This window comes from Sciurus carolinensis, chromosome 1 (genome assembly GCF_902686445.1).
Source record: "Sciurus carolinensis chromosome 1, mSciCar1.2, whole genome shotgun sequence".
NCBI lineage: Eukaryota > Metazoa > Chordata > Mammalia > Rodentia > Sciuridae > Sciurus > Sciurus carolinensis.
In genome coordinates this window covers 64444272-64471039 of record NC_062213.1, presented here as the reverse complement: position 1 = coordinate 64471039, position 26768 = coordinate 64444272, and the positions used below count along the sequence as shown (strand labels likewise).

Genomic DNA, 26768 nt, shown 5'->3' with positions numbered 1-26768 from the left:
ACTTATCTATATCCTTAAACATTTATCATGTCCTTATAATAAAGACTATTAAAATACTTTCTTTCAGCTTTTGAAATACACAGTATATAATCATTATCTAGTCACCTTACTCTGCAATAGCACACCGGAATTTCTTATTCCCATCTAACTGTAACTTAGTACCCATCCTGTAAACCATTTTTTCTTGTGATATTAACATTTCCTTTATTTATTTCTTTTTTCCAGGTTCTTTTTATTTTTTAAAATTATTTATTTATTTTAAAAATTTTTTACAGACTGCATTTTGATTCACTGTACACAAATGGGGTGCATCATTTTGTTTCTATGGTTGTATGCCATGTAGATTCATACCACTCGTGTAATTATACATGTACGTAGGGTAATGATGTCTGTCTCATTCCACCATTTTTCATACCCCTTTCCTCTCATTTCCTTCTACATAATCTAAAGTTCCTCCATTCTTGTCTCACTCCCCATTCCCCAACCCCCATTATATATCATCATTCCACCATTTTTCATACCCCTTCCCTCTCATGTCCTTCTACATAATCTAAAGTTCCTCCATTCTTCTCTCACTCCCCACTCCCCAACCCCCATTATATATCATTATCCACTTGTCAGAGAAAACATTCGGCCTTTGGTTTTCCTGGATTGGCTTATTTAATTTAGCATGATATTCTCTAATTCCATCCAGTTATTTGCAAATGCCATAATATTATTATTCTTTTTTCTTGCAGTGTTGGGGATTTGAACCCAAGGCCTTGTGCTTGCGAGGCAAGCACTCTACCAACTGAGCTATATCCCCAGCCCATATTATTATTATTATTCATGGCTGAATAATATTCCATTGTGTATATATACCAGAGTTTCTTTATTCATTCATCTTTTGAAGGGCATCTAGGTTGGTTCCACAATCTAGCTATTGTGAATGGAGCTGCTATAAACACTGATGTGGCTGTGTTACTATAGTATGCTAATTTTAAGTCCCTGGCTATAAACCAAGGAGTGGGATAACAGTAAACTTTAAGTTAGATTTTAAAAAGACACATTTGGGGCTGGGGGTGTTGCTCAGTGGTAGAGGACTCGCCTAGCCTGCATGAGGTACTGGGTTCAATTCTCAGCACCACATATAAAAATACAGATTCACTGAACAACTAAAAAAAATATTTAAGAAAAGACACATTTACCAACTACAAGGAAGGCTGGGGCAGCGGGATCACAAGTTTGAAGCCAGCCTGGGCAACTTAAGGGCCTTGTCCCCAAAGAGCTGAGGATGTAGCTCAGTGGTAGAGCACTTGCCTAGTGTGAGGCCTAGGTTCAATCTCTAGCACCACAAAACACAGTAACAACAACAACAAAGTGAAGTCTCAAAATCCCACCCTTTCTCAGGAAACTCTTAGAGTTGGGTTTCCAAATAGCAGGGGTATAGGAAATTTATGGGTTATAGGAAATAGGTGATTCCACTTTGAAATTTATGGGCTACAGGATATAGGCAAAGAAAAGCACCCGCCACCCCCTGCCCCAATAAAAGGAACTCTGATGACAGCTGCATCAGGCCTGGAGGAAAACCAGTCCAGACTATCCAGACTGGAAGGGGCAGACAAAAGCTTCTTGGAAGATGAAGTTAAGAGAATCCCTGACACACTTAAACATCTTGAGAGAAGGTTTATATAATCAGATTTGAATAAGTGATAAGTACACAGAAAACTATTCAAATAAAACAAAGTAATTATTAACAGCAAGGAAAACAGGAAAGGGAAAGTAAACATACTTTACTACATGGTTCAGCTGTATAATAGTCTTAATAATGTAATCATTATAGTGCCTATAATTGTAAAATGTAATCATTGAATCTTTTTGATTCTCTCTGGAGAACCCAGACTATTATCCAATTTCACTAATACTGTTATAAAAATATTAACTAAAATATTAACAAACAATAAAAAACAGTGAAAAGTAACAAGATAAAACTTATTTTAAAAATCCAGTAATATAAGATCACTGAAAATAATAAAGCTATGCAGAAAATAAGCTCATCTCCATAGACTCTGAAAATGACATTTGACAAAAGTCAGCTCTTACTAGTTTTTAAGATAAGTGAAATGACTACAATTTAGGTTTCTTTGCCAAAAGAAAAATTAGTCAAATATTTAATATTAAATGTTGAAACAGTAGTCTTTTTATTGTTAAAAACAATAGAGTATAAGAACACGAAATACTAGGGTAGTGGGGAACAACTATAATTATTGTTTTTGGTATTGGGGATTGAAACCTAGGGTCACTTTACCACTGAGCTACATCCCCAGTCTTTTTATTTTTTATTTTGAGACAGGGTCTCACTAAATTGCTTAGCTTTTTAAAATTGTGGCAGCTGGCCTAGAACTTATAAACTTCCTGCCTTGCCCTACCGCATGTGCCACCAAGTCTGGCAGGAACAATTATTTCTCAAAGGCCAATGCCTGACCGTTAAGAATTATTATGCTTTGATGCTTTCCAAGTGTACGTCTTATATTGCAGACAATTATTATAGTTGTTTCAGTGATGAGGTATTAAAGGGCTGCTTGAAATAATTATTTTTGTCTGATTAAACTTGCAACCACCTGATAATAGAAGTATTCAATGTTATATGAAAATAATTCCAGGAGGTCTTTTTCAAGCCAACTATAAAACTTTGTTGGTGTGTATCTTCTCTTATGGCAATTTTTGAGTACACAGAATGCATTAACAGACAGAACTCCTTTTCTTTTAATCTGTAAAAACTCATTTGGAGAGCTACTCTTTTTTAGTCTGCAAACTGTTTTAGCTGTCAACAAGCTTGCATTAAATACCTCCTTTATTATCCCTAACCTTTGCCACACCAGAACTCAACAATTTTTTATTTTCTCGGTCGAAGGCAGTAAGATATCTAAAACTAGGGGACTGGAAATTCTAAGTCACTTGGGTGTTTAATGCCTTAATTTGCATAAAACTGTGTTAAAATCAGCTCACACAGGCAGGAGAAGAAAAGGAAATGACATCAGAAGTGTTTTGCTAAAGATCAGAAGAAATGCAGCCGAATCCATCCCATTCATCAGTTACGCCTCTTCTGGGTCGAGTGGACTTTATAAGGATAGCACTTCAGAAAACTCAGGACAGTGAACAAAAGTTATCTGGTCAATTTTTCTTCAAGAAATTAAATTTAATCCTCTAGAAAATTCCTGATGGTGATGTCCAAAGTCAAATTTTTACCAAAAATATGTTCTAGCTTCCTAATTTTTACTAAAAGAGTTCTTGGTGAATATTGGTTGTGTCCTATTTTTATTTTTGTTTAACAAGGTTGGCAAGTAGATAAGATTAACTGGACAACAAATACTTGAAGACTTATGCACTTTTTTTAACCTTCTATTAGGGAACTTTTGTTAAGAACAAGTCCTCAGGTAAATACTGAAAACAACTGGTTTTGCTGATTTATAAAAATAGAAATCTGAAACTACAGTCATCAGGAAAATAAATGTTTTATTCAAGTTTTATCATAATTAGAAATTATATTTTAAGAAAAGACTTACCAAGTCATTTTTTTTTCTTTTTTTTTGTGGTACTGGGGATCGAACTCAGGGCCTTGTGCTTGTGAGGCAAGCACTCTACCAGCTGAGCCATCTCCCCAGCCCAGGCATTTTTAAAGAATGTGTAAGCTTTTTATTTTTGATTCTTTGTGTTAGTTTCCTTCCAATCTTAAAATAGATTTCTATATTTAATTTGTCCTAATCAGCATGTAGCAAAAGAAATATTAAATGTAATTTAGATAACACTGAGATTTTTGGCATCAATTTACTCTACAAGTCCAAGGTAGTGTTCAACTAAGGGGGAGATAGTGATAGAATGCTCCCATGAGGGGGGCTTTTGGGGTGCTGATACTATCCTGTCTCTTCATTTGGTGCTGCTCATATGGCTTGTTCAGTTTGTAAGAAGTTGTTGTATTATACACTTAGGATATGTACATTTTTCTGTTTATAGATAACACTTTAATAGAAAGTTAAAAAACTGTGGTCCTGCTCACTTTGGTAGTAGTTAACTTGCAAGGGTTGAATATTCTCAATATGTAAGATTAGATACAGATGTAATATCCATCATTCTATGATAGGGTGATAAATCAGTACTGCTATTCCCAAACCTTTGAGACAGAAAACTCAATGAACCGCTTGCTGTGTCTACCTCTTACACTAGCTTGGCCCAGGGCTGGTGTGCTATGAAGGAAATGTAGTATTGTTAAGAATATTTTCTGAAGAAGTAATATGTTTATTTTCCTGTGATATTATGAGAAAATTATATGAGATGCTACTGTATTTTCAACAAGAGTATTTTTAAGACAACTGTTCAGTAATTAGCTGGTGTGTAAGTTATACAGTGATTTTGTAAATCACTAGCATAGTGGGGAAGGTATTGGCTTGAAAGAATACATAGATACCCATTACTTTAATTTTTTTTCTTATTCAATTGTTCATCTACGTACCTGCTCATAGATACTTACTACACATAGGATAAATGTTCAGTGCCTTCTATGTGCCAGGGATTGGGAACAAAAAGAACCTGGTACCTGCCTGTGTTGGAGAATGGTTAGCTAATAACCAAAGCCACTTCTTTTTCCTGGGTATGCAGTTAAACTAAATTTCCCAGCTTACCTATGGTTAGCAAGGGGGACACGTGACTGAATTTGCAGCCCATGCAACAGAAGACCTGGTCTATAAAAACCTATTACACAATAACCCTTCCGTGCTCTTTTCCACTTGCTGGATTGATTGATGTGAGAGTGGTGATCTTGAAAACCACATGCAGAGGAGGGTGGAATCACAAGATGGAAGGAACCTTAATCATTATCCTGCTGAATACATTGAGGGCCACTTGCTAATCAGGAATCTTTTTTGGCTTTATGCGACCGAGAAACCTATTTTGTGCTTGAGTCATTATACATTTCTGGTTGGTTTGCTATGGCAACTGGCATTAACTATTATTGTGAACTTAAGGAGCTGATTACCTTTTTAAGGAGACGCCCACTCACGCACACAAAAACTATAATACAATTTAATAAGTACTATAATGAAATAATAAAATTTATATAAAAGCTGGAGGAGGGAGCAGTTAATTCTGCCCAGAAAGGATTCTCAAAGTTAGTAGCATGTGAACTGGGTTCTGGAGAATAAATAAATAAAAATTTACCAGGGAGACAAGTATGGGGAAAAGGGCAATGCCCAGAAAAGGGAAGATTTAAACAAAGGTATGAAAACACATACTATGCCAATGAATAATTGGCAAAATCCTAACTGTGGCTAATTGAGATCACAAGGGGAGTGGAGGGAGTGAAGACCAGAAACATGGTTTTGGCCTAGACTGTGGCATAATAAGGGAAATAAACATTACCTTGCAGTTAGTGAGAGTCATCAAAATTCTCAAGTGACATAGCCTATGAGGGACAGACTGGAAAGGGGAGAGCCCAGGGACAGGAAGATAAAGCATAAAACAGTAATAGTGGACATGAAGAAGGAATAGCACTGATAAATATTTTGAGGAAAAACACTAACTGATTACATGTGGCAGGTGGTTGTAAAGGTGAAGGGTAAAGATTAAAGGTAATACTGAAGTGTCTATCTCAGAAGAAGGGGTAAGGCCTAAGTACAGAGCAAAATAGATGTTCTGAGGTCAGAAAGTCAGTATAGATTGTAGGGGATAGAACAGACCATAATTAGTTCAGTTTTAAAATTACTGAGTTTGAAACACCTTTCTGAATCCCTCAAGCAGGTCATGAGGGATTACAGGTCTGGCCTAAAATGTACTTGTTGTAGGTATGGATCATCTTTTCAAAGCAAGAACAAGGAAAGCCCTGAATTGAAGTACAGGTAGATCACTAAGTCACCCTAAGAAGAAAATACCAGCTTTTAAAATTTAAATATTATTTATGTAAAAAAAGAAAAAAAAAAGTAGATTCAAATGAAAAGGGTATACAGAGTGAAATCTTCCTGTATTGGTTTCTCCAGCATCCATTTTTCTTCCCCCAGGATACCTAATATTACCAGTTGTTTTTTTGTATATTTCCCGGGTCAGTCTTTGAACAAGCAAATAAACCTAAATCTGCCTCCCCTTCTTTATCACACATACATACAGGACCCTCCCACCCTGACCTTTCCTGACTAAGGAACATTAACCTACCTTAGAGTGGCTCCCTCAGTCTTAATCACATCTCCATCTTTCAGATAAACATACTGTTGCTCTCCATTTCCTATAATTTCTTCTTTGTGAGGATTCCGTGGGAGTTTTTTAATACAATAGGTAGTGTCTAGTCATAAAACATGTAAATATATTAGGTCATACTTTAAATGATTTAGCCATTTAAAGATCAACTTTAATACAGCTAACAATTGTGAATGACTACATAAAATACTGACATTTAGACAACAAAAATATGGGATGAGTTATAGTAGCTTATCTCTAGATGTAACTATTTCATATAACTCAGTGAAAAGAGCTTTTTATTCTTCCATGCCCCTCTTGGTTTATATAAAAGCCTGAGTGATTTTCTAGTCATTCCATTCTATATAAAAGTTTGAAAGTAGTTCTTCATAATCTCAGCTAGTTTTTACATCAGTTATACAGAACTCAAGAACTTTTCTCTATTTAGGTGCCTACCTGCAGTAAAGAAGTCATGGCCAGTCACATGCAGTGGTGCATGCCTGTAATTCCAATGGCTCAGGAAGCTGAGGCAGGAGGATCACAAGTTCAAAGCCAGCCTTAGCAACTTGGCAATGCCCTAAGCAACTCAGTGAGACCCTGTCTCTAAATAAAATATTAAAAAGGGCTGGGGAATATGCCTTATATCATTCTTGCCATGAGTGCTGAAAGGGAACTCTAAATCCAAGGCTAAGTAAATTCAGCACAAACTACTACTCACTAACATAAAGAAAATCAAGCTAATTAACCAATCAATAACTGTCTGGCAATAATTTATATATAGTGAATACAAGTACTGTGATATCAACGGATTTAAAAAACTGTCTTATTGGGAGGAAATGAAACTTACAAACAGGAAAAAAATACGTATATACAATGCCATTTCTTGAGTACCAAGAGGTCAATTCAACTAATAGGGGCAATAGAGCAGGTTATGGTGGTACAGGTCTGTGTTCTCAGACTTGGGAGGTTGAGGCAGGAGAACTGTCAAGTTCAAAGCCAGCAGATTGCTTTGAAGTTTTTGTATTCTCCCATGAAATCTTGTAAATAGCATTTGTATTTTGGGGGTGGTCTATACAAATATTGTAGCATTGTAATGTTCTTGAACTACTTCTGCCCTACCAATAATTAATAATTTTTTATTTTGTCTCAAAATAAAAAATAAGAAAGGGCTCGGGATATAGCTTAGTAGTAGAGTACCCCTGAGTTCAATCCCTAGTACCGCCAAAATAAATAAGTAAACAAAATTAAAAAATAAGAAAATAAAGGCAACAGGAGTTCAGAGAAAAGAAAAATAGGAAAGGATTCAGAAATATGATAGAACTTGTGGTACGATTTACAGGATAAATAGGATGTATAAGAAAGACATGTAGGAATGGGGAACAGCATTAGTAATGGCACAGGAATGAGAATGAGCATGGCATATGTGTGACAACATCATGCTACCAACTTGTCTAATGCAAAACCTGAATGGGAAGAATGGAGAAAGTGGCCTAGGTAAGATAAGCTCAGATTATGGAGGGCCTTAAAGTGCCTTTCACACAATGGAGGAATTTAAACTTTCCCATGTGTGGCCACTACACACTTTCAGTAAGACAACGAGATAGTGTTAACAGGTGGGGCAATATGGCAGTTGTAAGTGGGGAGAATGAAGGGGTGACATAAGACAGAACCAAGAGGGGATGACTGCAATAACTCAAACAGAAGATAATGAATACTACGGTGGTAGCACTGAAACACAGAGGGAGAAGAAGACATCCCAAAGAAAAACTGACAAGGCATAGACTAGTATGGAGGATGAGAGAGAGAGACACTGAAATAAAAATAACAATAACAAACAGCACCTTCCCTTCCAACCTCAAATTCCATTATTTTGTATCTTGGAGGCTGAAGCAACAAAACAAAACAAAAAACTGTCTGGAAACTGATACTATGCATTAAATTAGGATGGTGAGGCTTGTTTTGGTTTTTAATCTGCCTAATTCTTACTTCAGTAAAGAAGTGGAGGTTCACTTCTAGTTATAAGGCTTTTGGTTGAAGATCATAAAAAAACCACAACTATTTCAAAATTACAAAAAAATACGATACTGTAACTTTGTATCAATTTTCAAAATTTTGGGTGTGTGTGCTTATATATGAAAACAAATATCCTATTCACAATAACCATTTATAGGAAGAATGGAAAAATATGGTGAAAATAATCATATAATATCTCTAATAATCACTTTGAGATGTAATTAACATACTATAAAATTTTTCCTTTAAAATATACAACTCAGTAGGTTTTAACTATAGTCAAAAAATTCTACAACTATCACCATTATCTAATTTTTGAAGCTCCAAGAGAAATTCTGAACCCAATGGTAATCACTCCCTGCTCATTCCCTTTTGGCAACCCACTCATCTACTTTCTGTCTCTATTATATAGCTCTCAGTCATTTGCTAAGGTTTGAATAATGGTTTATAATATCATTGGAAATTCTTATCATTTAAGCTAGAGCAAATGTGATACTCTCAATGTATAATAATTTCTAATAAAAACATTCTACCTGAATAGCATAGATGCAAACATTTTGTCCTAGGACTTAGTTGTGAAATATGTGGCAGAGACTCAATTTTACTTGGAAAATAATTAAAAATTATCAAATAACAAAATGTATTTTACAAGATTTATTCAAAACCAAAACAAACCAAAATATCCAAGCTATATGGGACTACAGAGTTCTCATGCCTAGTAAATGGTGACTTCCTGTAAGTTCCCAAATAAGCAGATTGCTTTGAAGTTTTTGTATTCTCCCATGAAATCTTGTAAATAGCATTTGTATTTTGGGGGTGGTCTATACAAATATTGTAGCATTGTAATGTTCTTGAACTACTTCTGCCCTACCAATAATTAAACAAAATTGCAAAGAAATATGGAACAAAGTAAACAGTAGAAAACAAAATGAAACCAGCATGCTAGTGATTAAGGATTTTGAGTATGAAGAAAGAACATGAAACTATTGGGAGAAGATTCTGGAAGACATCTCTGTATGACTTTAATGCCAGCATCTCAAGGTCTGCAGCAGCTTGTATAGCTTCAATAAAGTCCAGTAAGAAATACAACAAGTCATTTCTCAATGTATTAAAATTTCAGTGGCTATAAAAAGCAGTGTCAATTTTCTCTTCTAGTTTCTTCACATCAATTGAATAGGTAATCTACTACCTAGGCATATTATATATTAGGTATACCTATATTACTATAGGAAATCTAATATTTATTATTTTGTATGGAACCCAAAACTTTAAATTAAAAGAAAATGGGTCAGGGGTTGGGGTTGTGGCTCAATGGTAGAGTACTTGCCTAGTATGTGTGAGGCACTGGGTTTGATCCTCAGCACCACATATAAATAAATAAAATAAAGGTCCACTGACAACTAAAAATATTTTAAAAAAAGAAAATGGGTCAAATGTTCACTAACAGGTGAATGAATAAATAAATCATGGTATATTTATATATGGGACTACTACTTGGCAATAAAAGGATCACAGTTTTTTTAATTCGCAAAATCTAATGGGTGAATTTACTAGAGAAGGAAAAGGAAAATTGAGAAATCATCAGGCTGAGAAATTATGAGTCCTTTCAGCATCTCCTTGGGTTGGATGAAAGGAGGAAAGAAGGCAAGAAAGTTAGGTTAGCAGGTTTTATTTATTATTTTTCTGTACCAGGGATTGAACCCAGGGGTGCTTAACCACTGAGCCACATCCCAGCCTTTTTATATTTTAGAGACAGAGTCTTGCTGAGTTGCTTAGGGTCTTGCTAAATTGCTGAGGCTGGCTTTGAACTTACAATCCTCCTGTCATAGCTTCCCCAACCACTGGGATTACAGGTAGGTGCCACCCTACCCAGCTGAAAGTTTTTATAACTGGCAGCCTGGTGATCCTGGGCATAGAAGCTGAGACTATTTTGTTCTTAATTATAGTCTCGAGGCCTAAAAAAAGCCTTGCAAATACTTAAAAACACTAGTTGAATGCACATGCACATCCTCGTGTGGACTGAGGTCCTTGACCTCTTGGTCATGCCTTGAATATGCCACGCACACTCCTATCTCAGCCTCTTTGCTCCTGTAGTGCCTTCACTCGGGCGTGCCGTCCTCTCAGGAGCTCACCCCTTCTCCTCAGTCCATTCTTTGATAATAGCCCCTTCGCTCCTTCTGCTTTACTCTTTCCGTTTTCTCTTTGCATAGCTTTATTTTTCTTCCCAACACCCATTACTTTTTCCACTACCAGTTGAGTATACCCTATTTGAAATGTTTGGGACCAGAAGTGGGTCAGATGTTGGATTTTTAGAATATTTGTCAATACATAATAAGGTATCTTGAGGATGGACCCAATTTTAACATAGAATTCATTAATGCTTGGTATATACTTTCTACAAAAGCCTAAAGGTAACTTTATACCAAGTTTTTAGTGTATTTGTGTTTTGACTGTGACCTGTCACGAGGTCAGGCATGAAATTTTCCAACTGTTGCATCATGCTGGTGCTCAAAAAGTTTTGGATTGTGGAGTGTTTTGGATTTTTGGATTAGGGATGCTCTTCTTGCAGAATGAAAGCTTCCTGAGAGCACAGTCTGTTTTCTTCATTGCTATACTCTCTTGAGCCAAGAACAGTACCTGACACATAGCAGTCACTTGAATATTTGTTGAATGAATGAAAGAATGAATGAATGAATAGAGAAGTATGTGATGAGAGGATGAAGGAACAAGGAGAGAGTTGGTGAATAGGTTTTAGGGAGAGAGAAATACAATGACATTTTGTCTGAATTTCAGTATGTCTGAGTAATTGCTTTAAAGTTATGGAAGCCCTGAGATCCATCTGTTTAGAACATGGACAAAGCCAGCATCTTCCTTGAAGTACCCTGAACGGCTCAAATTGTTTAGCAGAGTGCCTGGCACACAGTGAATGCTCAATAGTTGTCAGTTATTATTAAGTGTGAGGCAGTCATTGTCACAAAAGACTAAATTAAAACTGTCCTTTATCACAGAGAAAAAAGAGGACAGTAAGAGTAAGAGGGAGAAGAGGATTTAGAAACAGAAAACAGGACTTTTCCTTTTTTTTTTTTTTTTTTTAGTGGTGCTGGGGATTGAACCCAGGGCCCTGTGCATACGAGGCAGGCACTTTACAAACTGAGCTATATCCCCAGCCCTCCTTTCCTTTTTTTGTTAAAGCTGGGGACGGGGCTGGGGTTGTGGCTCAGTGGTAAAGTGCTTATCTAGCACTCATGAGGCACTGGGTTAGATCCCAACCATCACATTAAAAAACTAAGTAAACAAAATAAAGGTATTGTTTCCATCTACAAATAAAAATTCTAAAAAGAAAAAAAGCTGGGGACAGTATTCAAGTCACAGAATTAATACTTTCTAAAAGTGCCATTTAAATAAAAGGTACTTAGTAAATGGTTTATACCTTAAATTATAAATTATTCCCCAAACATAGCTTTCTTCAATGTATATTATAAATATTTTCTATTTACCATTACTGATGCTTTTACAAATATCTTTTATGCCTCCAGAATGATCAACATGCCAATGAGTCACTATGATTTCCTGGATTGCTGTATTAAATTCAGCCAAAGCTTGCTTTAGACTGCTGATGTATTCTGGAATTGAGGGTTCTCCAGTGTCAATGAGGATTCTCCTGAAAATTAAGGGGAAGATAATCATGCAATTGGAACACTGGGTTAATGTTAGCATATTTCTCACATAGATAATTTATATTACATTTAAGAAATTGTGCGATAGTTTTGCTTTCAACATACTTAGAAACCACTACATGTTACTTTAGCTTAACTATAGTAATAGTACTGCAAGCAAGTTCTTTGAAACAAATTTATCTAAAAGGAAGACTGCACAAGGAATAATATCAGTAATTTTGAATACTTACACAGTAACTAACATAAGCTTGGCACTGTTCCCACTGTATTCCTCCTAGTGACTATTCAAGGCAGGTATTTCATTATACTCAGAAGTTAAGTAACTTGCCCAGTATTACTCCACAAATAAATGACAAAATCAGCATTCAAATCCAGAAACCCTAGGCCAAAATGTATGTTCTCATCTATCTTGCCTTCCCGATCTTTTACGAAGCCCTCAAAATGTCTCACAGTTATGAATTTGATTCAGTAGTAATCAAAAAGAAACCTGGTCTTCTGCATAGATACCTAACCTAACACTGAAGTTTTACATTTGTACTCTTATGTGAAAAAGGCTGTAGGAAGGCATAGGGGAAGGTCTGAGTTGTTATATTTCATTATGTAGACAATCCCATTAGTTATATAAATATGTTTTTGTTTGTGTTTGTGAGCCTTTCTCTGTTTTCCTGAGCAAAAGAAGTCAGTGATGTTTTCCTTAAGAACGAATCATTTCACCAATTTATCCATGCAGTTTCAACAGTAACGCCTTACCAATTTAGTCTGACTGAGAGATGAAAATTCTGCATCATTCATTACTTCATCGGAAACTGTTCACAAATTACCCACAACTTGCCATGCCTTTATTTCTTGCAGAAAGCAAGAAAAACAAACTTGGTTACTTTATAGGGAGGGTGGGAAGGGGAAGTTGTGTATGACCAAAAACAAACAATGAAAGTAACAGGTGACAGAAAGCATTTTACAGAGCATTAAAATGCAATGAACACACTGACCTTATACAAAGTTATAGGTGGATAGAAGCAAGAAGCCCTAGCATGCCATTGCACAGTAGGGTAACTACAGATAACAATGTCTTGTACATTTCAAAAAGGTACAAGGAAGAACTTTAAAAAGTTTTCACCATTTAAAGAAATGATGTTTGAGGAGATAAAATTTAATCTGATTTGAACATTCCTTCCATTAACATGAGCAATCATATGTTTTTATGAATCAATTAACACACAAATTTAGAAAAGGTCTCTCTCTTGGGAGGAAGGCAGTGGACTTATGGTCAGGGGGCCACTATATACATCCTGGGTTCTGCAGAGTAGTGAATCACTAGGAATACAGTGTTGAACTGGAAATGGATGACCACATGTTACACAGGTCCAAGGAAACATTGTAAGATCCTGTTGGTAGTGAAAATGTAAGGAAGAGATGGTTTAAAGACCTTTCAGAAGGCACACTCGACAGGATATTTTTGTTTTAATAATCAATGTGGAAGGGAAGGGAACGATAGTTCAGATCATTCTGAGTTTCTAGGTGGGACGATTGATGTGCCATTAACAAGACTAAACACTGGAGGGAATAAATCTGAGTCTGATTTGGGTCACAAATTTTGATATTATTTGTAGTTTCCTTCTCTTACTTTTTCTCCATAGCAATTATTATCATTTAACATGTATTTACTCGTTTATTTACTTACTGTCTATCTCCATACTCTCTACCACTCTATAAATATAACCCCATGAGGCAGGGACCTCATGTGGTTGAAGCAATTTATGGATCTATTTGTTTATCTACAACACAATGTGCAATGCTTGTCCCTGCATAAATTTAGTCACACTACATTAAAAATACACAAAACTGTAATACTATGTGTGGTAGTTCCTTACAATACTCTCTTGCCTACAATTCTAAACTTTGGCTGTGTCTGTGAATTTGGGGTTCTTTGGTGTTTATCCCAAACTCTTGCTGCCCCTTAATTAGTGTCACTTGGACTATTTAGGAGGTCTTTTGGCCCTTGAGAGGAATCCTTCCATGATTCAGATGCAGATTTCTCAAATCTTTTTAAACCACAAAGGCCCTTATTATTATTATTTTAAAAATCATTGTCTTCCTTTCCTCTCAAGACACTCTATTTTGAAATATCTGGCAACTGAAAACTGAATTTAAATTTCCATATTTTAAAGACCAGATCATATTATGCTGATCAAGTCATGCCAAAATTAACAGGATTAACATGCTTATTTACTAAAATCCAGTAGCAAAGAAAACATCTTTTAGAATGCCTGTGCTGCCTGTTTGCAGGGCAAAGTCTTAGTGACTGCAGGCACTAGACTGCACTAGAGAATGTGGTTCCTGGACCTCCTTTTTTAGGTCTCCCAGTGGTCCTGTCTTGGTCTAACAAAATTGGGATTGCAAAGAAAGGACACTCAAACTAAAGATAATAAGCCTTTCACAAGTCCTGGAATAAACACAACCCTATTTAGAATACAGAAACTGTATCTGGATGCCATAAAACCTAAAAAATGAGACGGTCATACAGATAACATCTTATACCAACACAGTAACTAAACCATTGGGAGCTTTTATATTTATTATATTTTGATCCTCTGATCAACTCTAAGGAGGTATTATTTTATTTTACAGAAAAAAAAACAAAAAACAAAATGAAAACTAGTCTTCAGAAAGGTTAAGCAATTTGTTCCAGGTCTTACAGTTAGCAAGAGGCAGTGCTGGGAAGCACGAATGTTCAGGTACAAGTTCCAGTGACTTCTACACCCAGGACACTTGTTACCTCTTGGGAGGAAGGTGACTGGGAAAGCACCTAGAATCACTTCTCATGTGACAAAAATAAAACTTCAGTTCTAGACTAGAAAACAAAGTTGTTTCCTCCCTAAATATTTATCTTATCTGTAAAGCCTATGAACAGTTATTGCAGATGATGAGATAGTATCATCTCTATGTGGGTTGGTTGCTTTTATTCTTCATGGTCACAGGCAATATCTCCTATCTCCGGAGTTCATTCTGCAAATGCAAGTAAACTGAAAATGGGCCCAGGAGTGTAAATCAATCTGTATAGGTCTATGACTGATTTATTCATTCAGTAGGGCTCAGTGCCTGATGCATAGTAGGCACATAATAATAAACTGCTATATGGAGAAAAAAATTCTTTAACTCATGGAAAGTTAGTGGGATCAACTTTGCTGTCACTCTTATAAAATCATAAGACCTTTTGTGAATATCCTATGAAACCAGTGTTATAAGAAAAGCAGAAGTGATAAATAGCTAATGTTGTTTCCACATGGTAGCATTTGCTTTTTTGATGTTCATAGGGTTCACTGAATCCTCATAACATACCTATGAGGTAGGTACTATATAGCCCTCATTGCATAGGTAAGGAATGTAAAGCTTAGAGAGGTAGCTGTTAAAAGTCACACAGCTAGTAAATGGAGGCAGGATGATAATCTAGGTAACCAGAGTCCAAAGTATTAACTCCACTCTCTGGACTGCTTTTCCTACTATAAGGTACAATATGTGCCCTCAAAGTATGTAGTTTTGACACAAAAGATTCTCAGCTCTCAGAGATTCTTGAGCAGAGAAGGAATGTGGAAATACTCTGGGAAATTGGGCAATCATTTGTTGATTCAAATGCTTATTACACAGCAGGTGCTTTAGTGAAATACATTTGGCATCCAGGGCCTGACCAGAATGAGGAAGACAAACTAAAACTGTAGTTATCCAGAAGTCCTAGAATAATAGTAAAAATTAAGAGAATATGTAAAGAATGGTTATTCATTTGGCAAACATTTACTGAGGTACCTCTGCTATACAAGGCTCTATGCTAGGTGCTGAGGATACAGCAATTAATGTCTTCACTGCACTTATGTTCTGCAGAGCTAAGGGTCATCAAAAGTATGGAGTGCGAAGACGGTGTATTACTTTGTCCAAAGTATCAGGGAAGGCTTCCCTGAGAAACTATTTCAAATGTACTCTAAATGATGCGTAAGGATAGCTGGGTGAAGAAGGGAGGGATGAGATGGAGACAGACAAGTAGATATGCACAGAAGCTCAGTAGCAGAAATGATACAGCTTTGCTGAGGTACTGCAGAAAGACCAGCACAGCTGACATGAGAGGTCTGAGATGAGCCTGATGAGGAGGTGGGAGCCAGAATACTCAAGGTCTTTCAATTTTCTTTTTTGGTTTGATACTAGGGATTGAACCCAGGAGTACTCTACCACTGAGTGAGATTCTAGTGTTTAAAGAAGTAGGTACTTTTCATACAACATGGCCTCTAAAGACAAGCCAATTTAATCTCATTTTTCAAACAGAACCAGGCATCTGGTTGGGAAGAAAGTAAGTTGTGTTGAACTTATTAAGACCATTCGTTGAACTCCAACACGGTACTATAGGAGACTTTCTAGAGTAATTTTGACTATACAATTTTCATCTTAGGTATATGCTGAGATGAGAATGTCTGTGGACTTACTGGGCTTAGGGACAGCTTAATTTTTTGTCCTCCTGGATTCTGGAGTTTGAAGGTTTTCTATCTACCTGACCCTGCCTGTTTACTCTTGACTTAACCTCCTGCCTACTTGATTGCAAATACTCCAGTCCTTCCTATCCTGCAGCTTCTAAAATTCTTAAGTTACCGAAAAGAGAGCGAAATGCAGTAGATACGTCAAATGAAATCTCAATGACCTATATTGGTCACAATTGTAATAAAAACCAAAATTACAGTCAGTTCCTCCTTCCCAAAAGCCAGGGGTTTTTACAGACTCAAATCAGTTGGAAGTAAGAAAATCCTGCCCTCTGCTGCTGAATTAAGGAAGTGGCCTCAACATAAAAGCTTTTGTGATGGGAAGCTGTACTCTGGCCAAAACACCAAGGGCAGTAAGGAAAGCAAAGTGGTATAAGTGCTTCCTTGGAGTCTTACCTCCAGAACAGCTTAAGTACGAACCCTGGCATTCAACACTAAGCAAAGTAAATTGGGTTTCAAAAGCATAAGTCTTTTTAAAATTTTATTTTTTTCACATTTCTGCCTCGGTTAGAGGTTCCTACCCGGGGTGGTTGTATTCAGCTGAGCTCTGGGATCGCGGCATATGCATGCGGTCCTGACTGGGGTTGCCCAACAAGGGGCTAGAAGCCGCGCTCCCTCAATCTCTGCCCGGGACCAGCAGTCGTTGGAGCCCCAGCTCCGCCGTCCTGCCGGCGAGTGTACGTTGTGGGGGAGGGGCGAAACGTTTACCTGGAGCCGGTCCCCACCAGGTAGGTGTTGGTGCCTTGCAGGGTCATAGGACCCGGGTTACAGCCCAACACGCGTACTACCCGATTGGACAGCCGCTCGATGCGCTGCAGCGTAACAGACATCTTCGGTTTCCGAGGCCAGCCGGCTCTTCGCGCATTAGGCAACAAGAGCGAGGAACTAAAAAGCAGGCCGGAGGGGCGGGGACAGCGATCATATTTCCCTGCACGAACCCGCCCCAAGGGGATGAGCCGCTGGGCAAGGGAGGGGCCAAAGATCACGTGACATCGCGCGAGCCGGGCGAGACCAGACAGCGGGGCGGGGCCCGAGGTCACGTGACGCCGCGCGGGTTGCGTAGGCGGCGGCAAGCTGCTCGTGGGCGGCGTGGTTTGTAGCTGCCTGAGGCGAGGCGGGAAGCTGGCCCTGGCTGGGTCTTGTTCCGTCGCAGGACTTTGTGCCCAGGCAGGCGAGTGGCTTCAAATTGATGAGAGACATTTTAACCTGGGAGATCTTGTGATGAAGCCAGGAGCAGGCAGGTTACCAAGTCCCAGGAAGACTTGCCAGTCAGGGTTTTAAGACGTGGGGTTTGTGTGTCAGAATAGCCCGCGTATCTTTTTATAAGAAATAGGGGTAACTAATGCTTAATGAGTGCTAACTGCTGTGCTGAGTGCTTTTTACAAACATCTGGCTTAATCCTCAAACAACCCTAAGAGGTAGGAACTATTTTTGTCTCCGTTTCGTATCTGAAAAACAAAGTTTGCCTAAGTGACGGGATTTTGTTCCTATTTTCCGCCAACACTTGCCGGGTCTGCAAGATTGAAGGAACTTGCCTCTCCCTCTTTGTGTTACCCACCTTCCCCGGAAAGGAGAGTTGAACTTGGGGAAGAGCTTTTGTGGCCACGTTGGAAGGAGCTTCTGTGCTCCGTAATGAGTCGTTTTCTAATTGGTCGAGTATTAACTGCCTTAGTATTAACTGTTGCTTCCCATTAAAAAATTGAGTTATAAACTAAGAGAAAATGCACAGATCCTGTTATCAATTCCATCAAATTAGCACAATTGTATATAACTGCTACCCCCCAAAGAGATGGAGAACATAGCCACTGTCCCATCTAGTTTTTAAAAGAAACGAATGAACAACTGACACTCTGGATGTTTAGTTCTAAAATTTAGGATAGAAATCTTCAGCATTTTTTTCGGAGGAAGAGACTTTTTAAAAAAGTCTTTTTCTTGAAGAAAGACAATTTGCTTTTTGCTTAGAAGTATTTTATAAAGCAGTAATCTAATATTTCAGGTTGTTTGAAAGACACCTGTTACGTGTGAGAAGTTGTGTCTCAAAAATGCACCATTACTGGAAAAGTGTTTCAAACGGTGTACCTGAAATTGTCATATTAATATCATTTGTAAGATAGATAATCAATATACTTTTTAAAAATGCTTGCACATTAGGCTCTAAACTGCTTAGACTCTGTCTGTCGCAATATAAAACATTTTCTGGGGAGGTGGGTCAGTGTTTCGGTTTCCCTAGGTTCAGTACCCAGGTACCAGAACAAAACAACCAAAAAACAAACCAAAAAACCTTGCAGTAACTATCAAAATCTTCTGTTAGTCATTTTCATCCCATCCATAGTTACTTATTGATAGCCATCAATTAATGGCCATTCGAATGGAAAACTACCTTCCTCCCTCCTTCCTTTTTAAGAACTGTGCTGGTAAGTCAGTAACCTTACAGAAGAGAATTGTGGTTTTTGGATCACCGTGCTCTTCCTGGGAATCTGGGAAACTTCACCCTTACCTTTCCCCCTTTTGAAAACTAGAATATCTCAGTGCTTTCTATTTTGATTTAATCCATTGCTAAGGTCCTCATTTGTCAGATGAAGAAATGGGCCTAATAAATGAATTAAAAGTCAAGTGACATGTGTAGGGTTATACAATAGACAGTAGAAGAGCAAAAACAGAATAGGTAGTGAACATGGTTTAGATAAGATGAAGTTGAGGTAATTGTGGGATGGATGTAAAGGTTAATCCCTGGGGTCCAGCTATAAGGGTTAAGGGGAGAGCTAATAAAGAGGCAAGCACACAGTATGGCAAAGAGCAAGAAGTCCCCCCCTGGAAAATCCAGTCCAGTTTATTATCTGTTCCAGAGTCATATCAAGTCACCTAGGTTACATAGTACAGTTAGCTTTGTGCAGGTGCAGATCACATAACTTGCTTGCTTCTCAGAGTCCCTACTACCAAAGGTTATAATAACAAGATAATGTCTCCAGGCCTCAAGGACGGGAGTTGCAGAGCATCTCTAAGCCATTCAAACAGAGCGCCTTTTATCCTGAGGAGTGTGCTCAACTCGAAGTATTTTTGCTCCTCTGTACATTGACTGACCTGAAATCCCTACAACTTCCCTTTTTTGTTTTGTATGACCTTTTGAATAGATATGACTTATCTTCTTTTCAAAGAAGGTGGAGGGAGAAAGCAAGGCAAACATTGGCAAAAACAAGCACAGCATAATAAGGCAAGTGTCAATAAACATCCTCCAATGAAAAGCTGTTTGATCCATGTAAAATTTGGTAGCCATGAGGTTAACCAATCTAATAAATCCCAACCTCCATCATCTTGTTGTACCTTCTCTACAATGTCTTTAAGATGACCCAATTTCCTTTGAACGGGTTACTATTATCAGTTAAATTGAAACAACACATATTGTTAAATTCTTGGCATCCCTTATGATGTAACAACAACAAATAATCAATAGCAGCTCTATTGTCAAACAGCTTGATGATGATGTTTTTGTTCCTCATTAGGCATAGAAATTGCCATTGATGTGTAGTTTATATTTTTTACCATAGCACAAGCAAGCTATATTGTTTGTTTATAAGTTCCTACTGCTAGGACAGGAATACCAACTAAAGAGAAAGTTAAAGCTTCAAATTCTGTTTTAGATGATAGATGAATTGAATCATCACAATCTTTAAGTATACAGCTCTCTTATGTAACTGTTGAGCTGGTGACCTATTAAATCCTGAGGAGAGGGGAGAAACACTGTTAATCTACTTAAACAAGAGTTCCATGTGACATATTAGCTGGAATATAGTTAGAGGTGTAAGTCCCACAGGAAAAGAACCATCCCAGAGGTAAAGGGATATGTCCATTTCCATACAAAATGGGCTCAACATTAGAGCAATTGAAGGAAGTGTGTGTGTCCCATTGACACACATTTATGAGTATAATTTTGAATTTCAGCACAGGTATCAGTCATATTTAAAGAGACCGCATGGCATTGGAGGGCTTTGTACACTGAGGAGTCCCCCAATTATAGGAATCTTTATAAGATACAGATTTTGTATGCCTTGATTAGGGGAAAACATTGTCATATTAACTATTTCATGAGCAGGATGGGACACAGGGAGAAGGCAAGATCCCAGTATGCTTCCCACATCTACATCTTGACGAATGCAAATCTCAGAAGAATTAACACTTTCCGCTAAGCAGATCCAAATATTATAATGGGTGTGGGAAGCCAAAGATGAAACAGTTTTTTGTACAGGGACACCACCAACAGGGATACAATAACAGAGAAATAACACAATTAATAGTCAGCATAGTTATAGAATTTTGGGTAAGTTTGGCAAACAGACCTATAACCAAGTTTTCTGGGGTACATTCTAAACCTATCTGGGCTAGCAATTGTTGAGCAGATGTTGTTAAACTCTTTATATCCCCCAAGTCACTAGATGATTAGAAGTCAGATGGTCTTTTGGGCCTCTTGTTCTTGTTGGAGGTTCCTTCTTTGAATCAGAGTCATCTTCATCCAGGGTCAAATGGAATTTGGGACTTGAATTATGAAGTCTTCAATGACAACTCATGATGATTGATTGGTCTCACACATATGGCAGGAATTCAGACAGGACCTGGAGGAGTAAGAACAGCAGCATATCCCCTCCCCCAAGTAATCAAAGGTACAGGGTCCCACCAAATTGGATCTGGTGGAAATTGATGTTTTACATAAATCTTAGGTAGTGGTTCCTTAGGGGTAAACTGACTGTCCAAGGCAGAGGACCAGTGAAATGTATCATATTCATACTGTACATTAAGAGCATTTATTGTGAACAAGGCACTATTGAGAGCATTATTAACATGAGTAAGGCTAGGTCGGTCCCCTTTTTTGTTTTTGTTTTAAAAGGTATGTCTTAAGCGTGTGATGTACACATTCAACTAAGGCCTGTCCAGTAGGATTGTGAGGAATTCCATGGGACTTATATTCCATTGAGTACAAAACTGAGCAAAGGCACTAGAAGTATAAACAGGGGCATTGTCAGTTTTTAAATGATGAGGTTTACCTATGGTGGCAATGCAAAGGAGCATATGAAAGATACAGACTGAGACCTTCTCTTAATGATGTGCACTGGCCCATATAAGGCCTGAGGACGTATCTATGGTAACATTTAAGAAGGCATAGGGGTGAAAAGGAGGAAAATGAGTTACATCCATCTGCCAGAGGGCATTAGAGTGCAAACCTCGAGGGTTTACAGTTTCCCAAGTAGGGAAATGAAAGAGTGTGCAATGAGAGGAATTATTTAAGATGAAATGGGCTGATTGAGAGGAAATAGAAAAGGTTTTCATTAAGGAACGAGCATTTTGATGAAAAAAATTGTGTGAGTCTATGGCATCTGAAAAGAGAGGATAAAGTGATTTTATAGCAGCATCAGCATGAGCATTTCATTCAGTGAGTGGTTCAGGAAACTTAGTGTGACTGCATATGTGAGCAAGAAATACTGGAGCTGTACGATCCTGTAAAAGAGATTGAAGAGTGATAAACAGGGATAACAGATTAGAGTCCAAATAGGTGACAAAATTGCAGAGGAAATATGAGGCATCAGTTCGGCTATATACTGAGAATCTGTAATGATGTTTAAGGCAGTGGGAAACATACGAAGAGCCAAAATAATTGCAGCTAAATTCTGTTTGCTGAGGAGAGGCTTGAGGCAATGTGTAGTAAACAGTTCGTTTATTATCAGTGAATGTAGATACCACACCCCGTTGTTTTCCTCCATCAGTATAAACAGTAATCCCACTGGAAAGTGGAATGGAGGAGATTATAGAAGAAGGAGCATGAGAGACTTAACAAGGAAAGGTATTCATCCAGAGGTGCATGGAAAACAAGAGGAGCTAAAAAATCAGTTAAGACAGCCTGATAAAATGAAGAAAATTGTAAATACGGTAAATGTTAAATCTTTTCATAAGTAAGATAAAGTACATGAATGTCCGTTCCTGTAAGAGAGAAAATTGCGACCATCTGAGATCAGTTGAACATACATATCAGCATAAGGGAGAACATTTCTTCCTGAAAAATGAGGAGAATATAACCACTCTATTATAAGTTTTGATTGTGAATGGCAACAACTGTAGCAAAGGCACAAGGCTTTCCTGAAAAGATTATTAGAGATAAAGGAACATTGAGTGTTGGGAGTCTGTAAGAACTGTAGATAACTTCTCATTAACACGCTGAAGAGCTGTAGTCAGTGCAGGAGTTAACTGGAAAAAACTGGTGGGATTATGTTGCTTTTTTAACAGCTGAAAAAAAGGTGATAACACATCAGTAGTTAAAGAAATATATGGTCAAGCCCAATTTAAATGTCCTAAAATTTTCTGCAAATGAACTAAAGAAAATTTGGAAGAAAGAGTCAATTTTGGAATATGAGAAATGGAATAATGTTGGAGTATCTTATGTCCTAAATAGTTAATAGGGAGTTGTCATTGAATTTATTCTGTAGCCAGATTGTAATAGAATGTATTATAATGTAGTTAAAGTATTTTCTATAAGTATTGGCCCAGTAACCAAATTATCATCCATATGATGATAAACAAGAATATGTGGGGATAATCATCGGAAAGGCTGAATTGCCTTATTTACAAAATGTTGACATGATGTGGGGCTATTTAACATATCTTGAGGAAGAACTTTCCTCTGATATCAGTAGGCTTATGATGATTGAAAACGGGAACTGTGAAGGCAAATTTTCTCAATCATCAGGAAAGAGGGATAGTAAAAAAAAAAAAGTCTTTTAAGTCTATTACATATAAGGAAAAATCTTGAGAGATTAAATTAGGGTTAGGCAGTCCATATTGAAGTGGACCCATAGGTTGTATACATTTATTAATTTTTCTTAAATCTTGTAATACTCTCCATTTCCCTGATTTCTTTTTTATGAAAAAAATGGGTGTATAACTTGAATTGTTCTTGAATGAGGGCCTCTGTGGCTGCCACCTTTGCCTTAGACAATGGCCATTATTCTACACAGATGGGAGTGGTGACTTTCCACCTAAACAGAAAGGAGGTCAATTCTGCAGAGGCCCCTAAAAAAAGGGTGACTCCATAGACATTTGTGACTTGTGCAAGATGTCTCTGCCCTATATAGGAAAGGGAATTGCCATAATGTACGGTTGAATATGAGTACTAACTTGCTGTGGGTTGGAAGGGGTGGAGCATCACAACCGTAGAGAACTTTTAGACACCTTTTATTGCTCCTATGCCCCAAACTGGGGTGGCCCTTACAGAGGGCCACATTGAGACAGGTATAACTAACATCAGCACCAGTGTCCAATAACCCTGTGATTGACTGTTCATTTAAAGAAAGGGTTAATTTTGGTCTATTTTCAGTAATAGGTAAACATGCTCCTATAATAGTGGAACCAAATCCTGCATTTCCTCTTTCATTTAGGGGTTGTTTGGCAGTAATATAAGGGCTGACAATTAATTGAGCGATGGAGGATCCTTTGGGGAGATTTAAGGGCATATGAGACCAAACTTGAATGTATATTATGCCAGTATATTCAGAATCAATCACTCCATGAATTATAAATCTTCCTTCTTTAGCACTGTGAGAGGAGGGCAAAATTAAACCAAAGGTACCTTTAGGTAGAGGTCCTTGAATTTGGGTAGCAATTTTACAAATTTCTCCAGGGAGACGTATTTGAGCAACCTCAGTAGTAATCAAATCTATTCCTGCGCCCCCTCTAGTGGCATGAAAGAATTTATGGAAGGAGCTTCTGTGAACTGGAAACATCTGTGAAGGAGACATCTGGGTCATCTGCAGATGAAAAGGGTTCCTCCTCCTTTGGCCCTGGGTCAGGAGGTGACCGGTAATTGGGTTTCCCAACATGTCTGTTTTAGATCTACATTGATTAGCCCAGTGAAATCCTTTATGACAGATTTGACATTTCTGATTGGGCCATTTTTGTGCCCCCCCCCCCTTTTAAAATCTTACAGTCCTTTTGAAGATGGCCAGGTTTTTTACAACTGTAACAAAGTTTATCAGGGGGCTTTAGAGCAACAGCCAGTAAAGGAGCTTTATGAGTTTCAGTCCCAACATTTTGACATGCCTTTATCAAATCAGAAAGTGTAGTATCCACTTTATGGTAAATGGATTTCATTACTTCCTTACAATCTTGGCATTTTTATAAACCAATTATTTGGTCAGAATATAGGCAGCCTCCAAATTGTCTACTTGTCTTTCAATAGCTTTAGTCAATTGGTTAACGAAATTAATAAAAGGCTCCCCTGAAGTTTGTTGAATTACAGAAAAGGACTTGGAAGGATCCCAAGTGTCTGGGATCCTCCTCCGTGCTTTACAAACTAAAGTTCTAATCTGGGAAATGGCGGCTGCAGGCAACTGAGCTTGTTGTTGTAATGTCCTTCTTTGCCCCACACCAAACAAGTCATCATAATCAATATTAACATTTCCTTGAACCTTATCCTCAGCTTCAACATGAGCTAAATCAGAGTATTCTTGTAAAAACACTATATTTTGGGGCAGGAGAAGTAACCGATTTCACCAATGCTTTCCAATCACTATGAACCAAGGCATAACCCATTCACAGCCCCTCTATCATGTTAAGAGTAAAATTACTATTAATTCCAACACTGTCCTTCTTAATTCTTTAAACACAGCAAAAGGCAGTTGTTCATATTCTGGTTGATTTGCATTGGTTAATCTAAAAGGGCAGACAGCCAAGGTCTGAGTTTCTCCTTCTTCAGCTGCCTGCCTGAGACAGTTAGACAAATGAGACTGTATTGGGGGAGGAAAAAGAGGAGGGGGAGGAATAGGAATGCAGGGAGAGGACTGAGAAAAAGCTTCAGTCTTAGAGACTACTGGAGAAGTCTGTAGCTCTGTCAAGGCTATTTTTGAGATAGTGTCTCTACACAAATACCAAGTATGTAACAAGGTATAGGAGCCCTTGGTTCCTCATGCAATTTTTTACCTATATCTTCCCAATCTTTGGGTCTTAAGGACTCACACTCCGGGTACCATGGACAGCATGAACCTATTTCAGACAGCAAAGCAGTGAGATCAGCATTACTTACAGTATGTTTAGCCTTACGAAATAAATAAGAAAGTTCAGCCTGATGATGACGTTGAGCATCAGACAGGGAATTCCCCATAGCTTACCAGTGGGATTGGTACCAGCCGATGAGTGATGCGCGTCAAAGCCTGTTCCAGGCAGTAAGCTATCCCCTTCTCTTGTCAACATGTCCAGAAGGGTCCCTGTTTGGGCACCAGCTGTAATGGTTAATTGGGGTCCAGCTATAAGGGTTAAGGGGAGAGCTAATAAAGAGGCAAGCACACAGTATGGCAAAGAGCAAGAAGTCCCCGGAAAAGCCAGTCCAGTTTATTAACTATTCCAGCATTATATCAAATCACCTAGGTTACATAGTACCTAGCTTTGTGTAGGTGCAGATCACATAACTTGCTTGCTTCTCAGAGTCCACTACTACCAAAGGTTATTATAACAAGATAATAACCAAGGTCTCCAGGCCTCAAGGACAGAGGAGTTGCAGAGCATCTCTAAGCCATTCAAACAGAGTGCCTTTTATCCCGAGGAGTATGCTCAACTCGAAGTATTTTTGCTCCTCTGTACATTGACTGACCTGAAATCCCTACAGTGGGATATCCAGGTAAAGAATCCAAAGACTCTTGGATATATGAATTGAACTCAGAAGAGAGCTCTAGACTAAAAATACAGAATTGAGTCTTTGTGGATATATTTAGCAGTGTGAATTTTGGAGTGTAAGTTTTTCTTCAAAACATAAGTCCAAAGATTTTTACCTTCTGTTCAGTTATATTTAGTCATTTATTATCTGCCTACAACATGCAAGGTACTATTGTAAAAATATGGGGGAGTGTTAAAAATGAGTTATTTATTTTTTGCTTTCTAGATGATTATAACCATGAAGGAAACATACATGATCTTATTTTAAAGCATATGTGGATAAATCCTGGAAGTACAGCTAAGGTGATGGGATTGCAAGGAGGAAGGGGAGTCTCATTTTTGGGGAAGATTTGGAAAAACTTAAAGGTAGTGGAGTTAGATCTGATTTTTTTTTTTTGTCCTAGGGATTGAACCCAAGGGCCCTTAATCACTGAGCCACATTCTCAGCCTTCCCTCTTTTAAAAAAATTTTGAGACAGGGTCTTGCTCAGTTGCTTAGATCCTCACTAAATTGCTGAGGCTGACCTTGAACTTGCAATCCTCCTGCCTCAGCCTCCAGAGCCACTGGGATTACAGGTGTGTACCACTGCACCTGGCTAGAGCTGATTTTTAAAGGAATGGCAGAACTTTATCAACTAGATGTTATTTTAGATAGTAAGTGTCTTTGAGCA

At 37.9% G+C, this 26768-nt stretch overlaps 2 protein-coding genes across 4 annotated transcripts in view; one reads left to right on the top strand and one right to left on the bottom strand.

The window, feature by feature from the left end:
• Positions 1 to 17298, bottom strand: part of Lactb2 (lactamase beta 2) — a 29339-nt gene extending 12041 nt beyond the window's left edge. Inside the window, exons 1-3 of the mRNA XM_047519543.1 lie at positions 17120 to 17298; positions 11712 to 11875; positions 6181 to 6307 (exon numbers count right to left, since the gene is read on the bottom strand). Of these exons, the coding sequence (XP_047375499.1) occupies positions 6181 to 6307; positions 11712 to 11875; positions 17120 to 17241 (413 nt within the window). The 5' untranslated portion in view covers positions 17242 to 17298. The remainder of the gene's footprint in view (positions 1 to 6180; positions 6308 to 11711; positions 11876 to 17119) is intronic.
• A 229-nt stretch (positions 17299 to 17527) lies between these two features.
• Positions 17528 to 26768, top strand: part of Xkr9 (XK related 9) — a 31260-nt gene continuing 22019 nt past the window's right edge. For 2 of the 3 annotated variants that reach the window (XM_047537492.1, XM_047537456.1), the window contains exons 1-2: positions 17528 to 17829; positions 24129 to 24250. The gene's annotated coding sequence lies outside the window, so the exon portion shown is untranslated. The remainder of the gene's footprint in view (positions 17830 to 24128; positions 24251 to 26768) is intronic. The other variant, XM_047537471.1, reaches the window with a different exon arrangement.